The 10,257-nt window shown below is 66.3% G+C and overlaps 2 protein-coding genes across 2 annotated transcripts; one reads left to right on the plus strand and one right to left on the minus strand.

Annotated features, from left to right (window-relative positions):
- Positions 1 to 1,492: 1,492 nt before the first annotated feature.
- Positions 1,493 to 2,137, plus strand: LOC127024423 (claudin-4-like). The gene has a single exon (XM_050908989.1). It carries the CDS (start codon positions 1,493 to 1,495, stop codon positions 2,135 to 2,137), a length of 645 nt encoding a protein of 214 aa, XP_050764946.1.
- A 599-nt stretch (positions 2,138 to 2,736) lies between these two features.
- METTL27 (methyltransferase like 27) lies at positions 2,737 to 5,274 on the minus strand. Its single transcript, XM_050908979.1, has 5 exons — positions 5,167 to 5,274; positions 4,957 to 5,085; positions 4,735 to 4,870; positions 4,550 to 4,642; positions 2,737 to 4,122 (listed from the first exon to the last, which is right to left on the minus strand). Exons 1-5 carry the CDS (start codon positions 5,272 to 5,274, stop codon positions 3,884 to 3,886), a joined length of 705 nt encoding a protein of 234 aa, XP_050764936.1. The 3' UTR covers positions 2,737 to 3,883.
- Positions 5,275 to 10,257: the final 4,983 nt, after the last annotated feature.

Genomic DNA, 10,257 nt, shown 5'->3' on the forward strand with positions numbered 1-10,257 from the left:
CCTTTCGTGGGGAGAGGGACTTTATTTTTGGCCCAAAGGGGCTTTCATGGACCAGGGGAGGCAAAGTCCCAGGGCTGGGCGTCCATCAGGATGCCAAGGGATGAAAGGTGCTGGGGAAGGAGTGGGGACGCAATGGGGGAGGAGAGGTCAGAGAAACCGAAACCGGGACCAGAGAAACAACAGCGAAACCTCCTGCAAGCGCCGCAGGGTGTGCCAGGCACAGCCGATACCCTGCTACCGCTCAGGGCTCATAAAAACTCAGCTGGTCCCGGCCGCCAAGCATGGGTGCAAGCACCCATGGGTGCACTCGGCGCCATGGCAGTACGGGGGCTCTGCTCCGTGCAGGGCTGAGCAGCGATTTGGGCTGAGCCAGGGGCCACGGCGGCCATGTGTGACTGTGGTGGAACCATTGGCGTGTCTGGTGTGTCCCCCATACCGGCCACCCCTCTTACAGGGGTGATGCCTGCAGTGACTCCAGGCTCCGTAGCCGGGGGTTTGCCCTCCCGGTGCTGCTCCCGGTGTGAAGGAAGAGCGGGTATCGTTGAAAGTGCTGAGCACCACAGCCAGGATCAGAGGGAGACCTGAGCTCTGACCCACTTCCAGCACCCCAGAGAAGAAATCCCGGGTCCAAAGGGCGCTGCAGCGCGGCTGCCGAGGGCAAAGCAAAACCTGCCCTTGAACAGGGAGCAGACGGTGCCGTGGTGAGGGCAGGGGGCTGCCTTGCCTGCCTGTGCCCCCTGGCGCGATGCTCGTGGCCAAGGAGGCTGAAACACCAGCAATGGAACAGGGCATGGGGTGGGTGTTGTGGGGTGGCTGCCACGGCAGGATGTGGGGTGAGCGTGGGGTGGGGGGGTCTGTGCTTTGGAGTGTGCTGGGATGGGTCAGCGAGCCTCTCACCCTGCTCCCCGAAAGCCATCCCCTCCCTAACACTTGCCGTGTGCTCGGCCCAGCTGGGATGAGGTGATGGCAGAGGACTGCCCTGCGCCGTGGGGACGTTGTAGGGGGAAACGTGACACATGGGGGCTCCTGCACCTCGGCCTCTTCGGGACCTGGGTGCTCAGTGTCACATGTGTCCACATACTGATCTGTAGCAATGCCCCATGCCACACGTGCCCCCATGTTGGCCTGCAGCAATGCCTCCTGCCACACGTGTCCCCATGTTGACCTGCAGCAATGCCTCCTGCCACACGTGTCCCCATGTTGACCTGCAGCAATGCCCCATGCCACACGTGCCCCCATGTTGGCCTGCAGTAATGCCTCCTGCCACACATGTCCCCATGTTGGCCTGCAGCAATGCCCTGTGCCACACGTGCCCCCATGTTGACCTGCATCAATGCCCCATGCCACATGTGTCCCCATGCTGGTCGGCAGCCATTCCCACCCAGATGGGGAACAGGATGCACCCAGCATGAAGGCCACGCTGTCCAGACAGCCCGCCTGGCTCTGGGGCCATGTCTGTGACGGCTGTGCCCTGTCCCCGCAGGTGCTGTTGATGGCGACGATGACGATGCAGCTGGGTGGGCTGATGCTGGCCGTGCTGGGCTGGCTGGGCTCCATCCTCACCTGCGCGCTGCCCATGTGGAAGGTGACGGCCTTCATTGGCTCCAACATCGTGACGGCCCAGGTCTTCTGGGAAGGGCTGTGGATGAACTGCGTGTACGAGAGCACGGGGCAGATGCAGTGCAAGGTCTATGACTCCATGCTGGAGCTCACCTCCGACCTGCAAGCGGCTCGAGCCTTGGTGGTCACCTCCATCTTTGTGGCCTTCTTCGCCTTCCTCACCGCCGTCTCGGGCGCAGACTGCACCCGCTGCGTGGATGACAAGAACGCCAAGACCAGGATCTCCATCGTGTCAGGTGCCTTCTTCGTCCTGGCCAGCATCATGCTGCTCATCCCTGTCTCCTGGTCTGCTAACAGCATCGTCAGCAACTTCTACAACCCCATGGTGCCCGAGGCCCTCAAGAGAGAGCTGGGGGCTGCCCTCTACATCGGCTGGGCCTCCAGTGCCCTCCAGCTCTTTGGTGGGGGCATCCTGTGCTGCTCGGGACCCCCGTCCCAGCAGGACCCCTACCCCAAGAAGTACAGAGCAGTGACGACCTGCAGCCCGACGGGCTACCCCATGAAAGACTATGTGTGAGCCACCGCACCCAGGTGCTAGCCCAAGGGAGAGCACCACACGCCATCATCGTGCCTCCACATGCCACCCGCCCCTGCCCACGTGCTGCCTCCTCCTGCCCGTCCCCACGCTGGCTGTGCCCCCGGCACAGCCCTGCCCCGTGTGCCCTTCCCCTGGGGCTGCGCTCGCGATGGGCTATAAACATCTTGGTGCCACCGAGGCTGCCTGGGCTCATTTCGAAGCGGCGCGGTGGGGGGAGGACGGTGACGTGTCCTATGGGTGTCGTGCCCTGCCAGCCTGCTGTCAGCTCGGAGACTGCTGCCCCAGCGCCTGGCACGTCCCCATGTCCCCATGAGGATGCGGCAGTAGCCAGCCAGGGCGCTCCCTGCGTATCCCCCAGCAGGGAAACTGAGGCAGGGAGAGGGTGCTGAGAGCCAAGAGGGGCACAGGGGGACACCAGGCTCCCAGAGCTCAGTCCTTTGAGCACCCAGGGACTGGGAGGGGACCCCAGAGAAAGGCCAACCCCCCCCCTCCAGCTCCTGGCCGCCCTCCTCTGCCTGCCCCAGAGGGTCCGCAGCCCCACTGCTCCAGGAACAACGCACGGCAGGCAGGCAGCAGAGGCAGGGGGTTTATTCAACAGCCAAGTGCAGGGATGGGAACAGCCACGACCCCCAGCTGCCCAGGGGACAGTGCTGGGGACAAACGGGGGGAGAGGGGAGCAGGGCACCTACCCACGATGGGTGCAGGGACCCCAAGACCTGGGGGGGGGCAACGAGGAGGGGTGACAAGAGCCACAGGGAGGATGAGCATGGGAGATGTGGGATGCCCCGGGTGGGGACGGGGACAGACACAGGCCACCGCCAGGGGAAGAGCTCCGGAGGGGAAGGAAGTAACCTGTTCCCCAGGGCCACGGGAACGGGACGAGCAGGAACAGGTCTGGGGGAAGAGAAAAGGAAATATCCCAGCACGAGATTTGGGTAAAAAACTTCCCAAGGGAGCTGTGGAGGAGGAGGGGTGGAGGCAGCATGGCAAGGGGCTTGGGGAACAGGCTGGGCAGGCGATGCCGGGTGGCTCCTGGGTGGGGAGCGGCCACCGGCTCCTGAAGTCCCTTCCAGCCTCATTTCCCACCCAGACCATTAACTACAAAGCTGTAGGAAAATGAGAGGCTTAAGCAGCTGTCGTGGGATGAAAGGCCGATGTGGTGCTTGGAAAGCTTCTCCGGCTGGGTGTCACCTTGGCACGGCTGCTCCTGGTTTGGATGTGGAGGTCTCCTGCACCTCAGGGTGCGCCGGGTTAACTCCTGGGGAGGACGAGGATGGGGGACCCACCTCCAACAGTCCCTCGCTAAAGACCACGGGGGTCTGGGGCGGGGAAGATGAAGAAGGATCCAGATTTTGACCACGAGGGCTGAGAGGTGGGCATGGCAGGGAGAACACATCCCAGGCAGGAGATGGCTCTGAAGAGCCAGGTGGGTCTGCGAGATGTCACGGTGACGGCCGAGGTGTCGGGGACAGTACCTGAATGTCAGAGCTAATGGTGGTGCCCAGGAGACCCCGGTGAAACCGGGAGACCCTCCCCATGCTGAGGAGCAGGCAAGGTCCCCAGGGCCCAGAGCTTGGGGGGAAGGAGCCAGGGAAGGGAACGGGGACGCTCCCCAAAACCACTGTCACCCCCCAGCAGCCGCCCTGCTCCGGGAGGGGGTCGCTGGGCTGGGTTTTACAAGGGGCCAAGTGCTCACCACCCCCCTCCCCAGAGCCGCCTCGGCTCTCAGCCCTCCTCGAGGGGGGGGACGGGGCATTTCCGATAGACGTAGACCACCCCGGAGATGTAGCCGGTGCCCTGGGTGCTCTCCTCCTCGGAGGTGGCCCTCTCCCAGCGCTCCACCTCCTGGGCCAGCACCTTCTGCCAGGCTCCCTGCCTCTCCAGCCTCTCCAGCGCTGCCTCCAGCTCCGCCTTGTACCGCAGGTTCGAGGGGTTGCTCCTCGTCGTCAGGCAGAGGAAGCCTCCTGCCGGGAGAGGGGACGGGTGACGCCGACGCTGGGTGTCCCCCACCGGGATGGCATCCCCTCGGAAAGGGTGGGGGGGGGGTAAGAGGAGGCAGCGAGACCCTGCCAGGAGTCAGCTGGCAGGCCAGCGGGCAGGGGACGGGCAGGGCAGGGAGGCCAAGCAGGCAGGGGACGGGCAGGGCATCACAGCTAAGCACAGGCTGTGCCACCGCCACCTCCTGCCACGTCCCCCTGCCTGAACCCTGGCAGCAGGCAGGGCCAGGGACCAGGGTGCCATTGCACGTCCCTGCCTGTACCCGGCGGCAGGGACAAGGCCACGTCCTGGCTGTGCCACGGGGCCAGCGGTGCCCACGTCCCCCGGGACACCGGTGGGGACGCCACCCCGGGTGTCCCGGCGGGGAAGGGACAGCGGGGGACACCCCCTCACCCGGCTTGGTGACACGCAGCAGCTCCGGCATGGCCGCGCTCGGCACCTGCCCCTCGCCCAGGGCCCCCACCACCGTCACGGCGTCGTAGTGCTCTGTGGGGACACGCGTGGCATCACCGGGGGGGACCCTCCGGGGGGGGACACCCTCCGGGGCAGCCCCCCCAGCCCCGCTGCCGGCCCGTTACCTGTGGGCGCGGGCAGGGGCTCCCGGCCCAGGACGCACCGCCGCAGCTGCCGGTAGAGGCCGGTGCTCCGTGCCTGCTCCAGCATCCCCGCGCTGCCGTCCACGCCGTGCAGGCAGCGGAAGCCGCGGCGGTGGAGCTGCGAGGACAGACGGACACACGGCACCGTTAGCTCCCCGCCCCGCCCCGTCCCGTCCCCGTCCCCGTCCCCGTCCCGCCCGGTACCTCCCGCGCTACGAGCCCGGTGCCACAAGCCACGTCGAGCAGCCGCGCCCCGGCGGGCGGCGCGGGGAAGGCGAAGGCGAGCGAAGCGGCGGCCAGGTGCGGTGCCCGGTACTCCAGCGCCGCCACATCCTGCGGGGACACGGCGGTCAGCGGCGCCGGACAGCGGAGCGGAACGGAAAGGAACTGCTCCGGTCCCCCCGGCCCCGGTACCTGCTCGTAGCGGGCGGCCCAGCCGTCGTACAGCCGCAGGCGCTGGGGCAGCGCCGCGCCGCCGTGCACCGCCGCCACCCGCTCCCGCACCCCCGCCGGCAGCCGCATCCCCCCGGCTCCGCGCCCCCGCCACGGACACGCCCCCCCAGCACCCCATTGGCTCCGCGCCCCCGCCCCGGATGCGCCCCTCCGCGTTCTATTGGCCCCGTGCCCCCGCCCCGGATACGCCCCCCCGCATTCTATTGGTTCCGTGCACCCGCCCCGGATACGCCCCCACCAGCGCTCCATTGGCTCCGCGTCCCCGCCCCGGATACGCCCCCCAGTGCCCCATTGGCCGCCGGGCCTGCGCCACCACCGCCTCCGTCCCGCTCCGTTAGGGGGAAAGGCGAGCCGGGCGCGACCAAGTGCGCCGGGGGGGGGGGGGGAAGGACAAGTGGGCCGGGTGTGACCAAGTGCCCCGGAGGGGGAGACCAAGTGCCCCAAGGGGCCACAAAGTGCCCCGAGGGGTTGGCACCGAGTGCCGCGGGAGGGGGACCGGGTGTGCTGGGTGGGGGTGACCGAGTGTGCTGGGTGGGGGTGAGACACCAAGTGCCCTGGCGGGGTGACCAAATGTCCAGGGATGGTGACATCGAGTGCCCGGGGGGGGGGGTGTGTGACACCAAATGCCCCTGGGGAGTGACACCGAGAGCCCCGGGAGAGCCGGCACCAAGGGCCGCAGGGCCACCGCTCTCTCCCTGCAGTGTCCCCCGGCCCCGTCCCACCCCACCGCTGCTGAAGATCTGCTGCTCTGTCGCTCGTAGGGGTCAGTCCTCCCTCGCGTCACTGATGTCCCAGGCAGGGCGACTGCTCCCTGGACAGGTCACCTCCTGCCCGGCCCCTCGTCCCAGCCCTGCACGGCCCCGATGCTGCGCTGTCACCTCCACGCCTGCACCCACATCTCCTTCTGCCGCTCAGACCCATCACCCAGTGGTGAGCGAGTGGGGACCGTGCTCCTCTGCCGCCACCTGAACCCATCCTGGCCCACCATGTGTAAAGGTGACATCCTAACGCTGAGCAGCTCTCCCAGCCCCTGGGGAAGAGGGCACCCACCGCCGGGGCACGTCCTTCATGTCCTGACGTGTCCGCCCATCTCCAGCTGCCCAACCGCGCCCATGGGGTGGTCATTCTGCGCTGCCCCTTGCCCATGGACAAGGTGTGTAGCAGCAGGCAGGGCTCGGGGACAGAGGACAGGAGCGTGGACCCTCGGGGCTGGGAAGGAGGAAGAACGTCTTGGCTATATCAAGTCTGGGTTTTGCTCATGGGAAGCAGGACAAGAAATGTCACTGAGTGCCAACACGGTGCATGGGGAGGTGGTAACATGTCTTCTCCAGGTCATCCTTCTCTGGAATGCCTGATCCAGCTGCCCAGTGTTTGTAACGTACTGTATCCAGCTGGTTAACGAGAGACGTTCGTTAGCTCTTGGGTAGGTGGGACCCCAACTGGAGGTACTCTCCATGGGAGGTCGCACCCTCGTTGCTTGGTGAGTCTCCGCTGCGTTGGGAGTGACTCTTGCCTTCTGCTAAACCAACCTTTGATGTTCGTAGCGGAGGCCGTGAGACGAGCTCTGGCTTGTGGACCTACCCTCAACTGTTGTGACCCATCACTTGGCTTCTGGCGTTTTCCAGGAGCGAAGCAGACAAATCCAGCCGCTGATTAATGACGGACGGAAAATGAGGGTGCCCTGAAGGAGCCGGTGGCTGCCCCGAGGCCGCGCTCGTGGCTCTCGCCACCTCCTGCTCTGCTCGGCACCTCGGGCACCTTCCTGATGCTCCTCTGTCGTCCCTACGTCCTCCTGGCCACCACCCCGGTGGTGGCCGCTTCACCGCCACCCAGCTGCTCCAGGTCTCGGAGCCCCGTGGGGACCTGCCCACGGTCACGCGTGGGGGCTGGCTCTGCCCCTCGGCCGGGCAGTGCTGGCCGGGGGCCTCGAGAGGGAGCCCTCCGCCTGCGCTCGGCCACCGCCGGCGTGGCACTGCCCCGCGCCCGCCGGGACCCCCGGTACTCCCGGCGGGCTCGGCCCCCGGCCGCCGCGCTGGCTCCTGGCGAACAGCAGCCCGGGGTCACCCCCGGTGACATCCTCGGAGCATCCCTCGGAGGGGTCGCAGAGGGGGCACGGCGAGGGGTCGGACCCACGGGAGCAGGGATCGTCCCCACCCACGCCAAGGACACACGGATGGCTCCTGGGTGGGGGGCGCGGGGGGCCGCAGCCCTGCCACAGCTCCTGCCACCATCCACCACTTTGTCCCCTCTGCAGCCGCTGGCACGGGTCCGATCCTGCCCCCCGAGCTCTGCACCTCCTTCCCCGGCACTGGGGTGACCACCGGACGGCTTTGTGGCTGGGCCTCTGACGGCGGCTTTCACACTCCCAACATGGTTCCCACCACTAATTGAAGCCTGACCTTCATTTACAAGAGAAACCGGAGGCAGGGTTCACCGCCAGCATCCCCCCAGCCCTGGCTCCGCTGCCTTCCGGGCTGCAGCTGGGTCGTGCCCTTCCCCGAGCCTCGACCCGCACAGATCCAGTCCCAAATTAGCCGGTGCTTTTCCAAACATCGCCTTCCCGGGGCTGGCTCGCTCTGCCGTGCCGCACGCAGCTGTGCAAACAGCTTCGCTCTGCGCCCCGCGTCACGGCGGCTTTGGGCTGGCTTGGACCCAGCGCCAGCCAGCCGGGGTTTGGACCCGACCCGGTGTCAACGTTGGAGGCCCCGGGCTGTCCCCCGAGGATGCACGGCAGGATGGTGGGGTGCCCCACAAGGGATGGCAGCAAGTTGCGGCAGGTTGGAGCTTCCCCGTGGCCGGTGCCGGTGCTGAGGCTGGACTTCGTCCTGGCACGTGGCCCAGCACTGGAGGGCACCCACTCTGGCACGTGCTGTGCTGCTGCCACGGTGCTGTTCCTTAGGGTGCCATCCTTGTCCCCTGCCTGGGGACAGGGGGTCTGGCTGTGCCCTGGCTGTGCCGGCTGCGTGGGGCACATTGCCCTGTCCTGCTGGGACCCTGGAGCTGGGGCTGGGCCAGCTCAGTGCAGCCGCTCCGGTGGGGTGTCCCCATCACCCCTCAACGGGGTGGCTGAGGGGATGCACGTCCCCGAGGCAGGGGCTTGGCTGGCCACTCCGAGCCCACAGACCTCTGGCATGACCTCGCCTGCCCTCCCTCACCAAGAGGGAGGTGCCGGGGTGGAAGGGCAGCTCAGGCGGATCCCTCGCCCTCAAACGTGCCACTGAGCTGGGACAGGCGATGGGAAAGACCAGGTCTGAGCTGGCTTTGGATCCTCTGCGGGGCCAGGCATCTGCAGGTTGGGCTCTGCCAGCTCTAGCAATGTCGTCTGCCTCCTAACCTGCCTGCAGGTCCTGCATCTGGGCCAGTCCCGGACCTCTGGGTAAAGTGTGCGGTGGCAGTCGGTAGACCGGGCAGGTGGGCTTGCATTTCCCAGGGCTTGTGCAGGGCATGCCTGGCATGCCCTTGGCCCTTGGGGTGGGACTAACGCTGTCCCCTGGACAAACTGATGCTGGTGGGAAGTCCTGAAGCCTCTTCATCAAGGTGGAGCCGCAGGATGCCAGGTCCCATGACTCTGTGCGCCCCAGAGACTTACTGGATTGCCCACGCAGCCGTGCGTGAGCCCAGTGGCATCAATTAGCGATGGACAGCTGGTTCCCAGCAAGAGCACGGAGGGAGGCATGTGCATGAGGCTTGTGCTTTTGTGGGCACCCTGACATGTCCAGGTGGTTTGAGATGATATCCATCACACACGTGTCCCTGTGTCCCAGGCCATCAGCAGCAGACAGCTGTGCTCATGGGGTGAGGGATGGGACGTGGGCTGGAGGCTCCAGTGAGCATCCCTGTTAGTGCCCTGTGCGTGTCCAGCTCCTGCTCCGAGCGGCTCCTGCTGGCATCGGCTGCTGGGAGGTCACAGGAGCTGCAGGCATGCCAGCCTGAGCCCAGTCGCTCCCCTGCCAGGGCTGCCTTGGCACCCACATCCATCCCCTGAGTTTATGGAGCAATCAGACCCCTTCAGCTTGTACTTTGCCAGCCCTCTCAGGTGCCTCCCCTCTGCTTCCCCCACCCTAGCACCACAGCCTGGTGCGTCACCCTGCCCCGGAGGTGCTCTGCCCCACACACCCCCTTGGGACAAGGGCCCTGCAGGTCCTGGGTACCATGATGGCCCACCAAAGACCCCCCCAGAGCAGCACAATGCTGCCTTCATCAGCAGCTCAGAGTCCAGCTTCTCCACGTAGCCTTCAGACACGACAAACGGGCAGGAACGATGTGCTGCAGGGGCTGGGGTGTGCTGCGTGGGCTGCATGGGCTGCATGGGTGGCTCCGTGCTGTGCAGGGGTTTGCATGTGCTTCTCTGGTCCCAAATATTCGCACTCATGGGTGCTCAGAGCCTGGCACTTGGGTGTTTCCCAGCCCCGCGGTCCAGCTGTGGGGTGGATGTGTTCCCTGGGGTCAAGAAGAGGGGCAGATGCTTGATGGGGCCAGCTTCTAGCTCAGAGGACTTTGGTGACAGTCATGGTGACTGTCATTGAAGGCTCTCAGGGACATGGACTGCATCTCCATACCCCTCTCCCTACTCCAGGTCCTCCTTGGTGGTGCAGGGAGCATGCTAGTGCCAGGGAACGTCCTCAGGGCACCCCAAGGCATGCGCAGCTCTGGGAAGGGACCCTTCATGGTCCTCTGAGCTCTCTGCTGCACATCCCGAGCCTGGGGGAGCAAGGACAGCCGTCCTGTGGGGCACTTGAGCCCCACAAGGTGCAGGACTTGCCCTGCTGAAGTGGGGTGCTTTGCAGGGTGCAGAGTTGGGCTACGAACAGGGCAGGGCAGGAAAACCCTGTGGGGTGCCAGCCAGGTGGGACCTGGAGAGCCCCTGTGGGAAGGCAGAGGCAGGAGGGTGCATCTCCCTGCGGCCGAGGAGGTGGCAGACGGCAGGACGGACAGGGTGGCTGGTAGCGTGTTGCACATCAGCGCTGCCACGGGCCAGCACGGCTCCGCGCTTGCATGCTTGGAGGACGCAGTGTTTTCCTTTCCCAGCATCCGAAGGTGGCTGGAGTCCAT

This window comes from Gymnogyps californianus, chromosome 20, assembly GCF_018139145.2.
Source record: "Gymnogyps californianus isolate 813 chromosome 20, ASM1813914v2, whole genome shotgun sequence".
In the NCBI taxonomy this organism is placed as follows: Eukaryota; Metazoa; Chordata; class Aves; order Accipitriformes; family Cathartidae; genus Gymnogyps; species Gymnogyps californianus.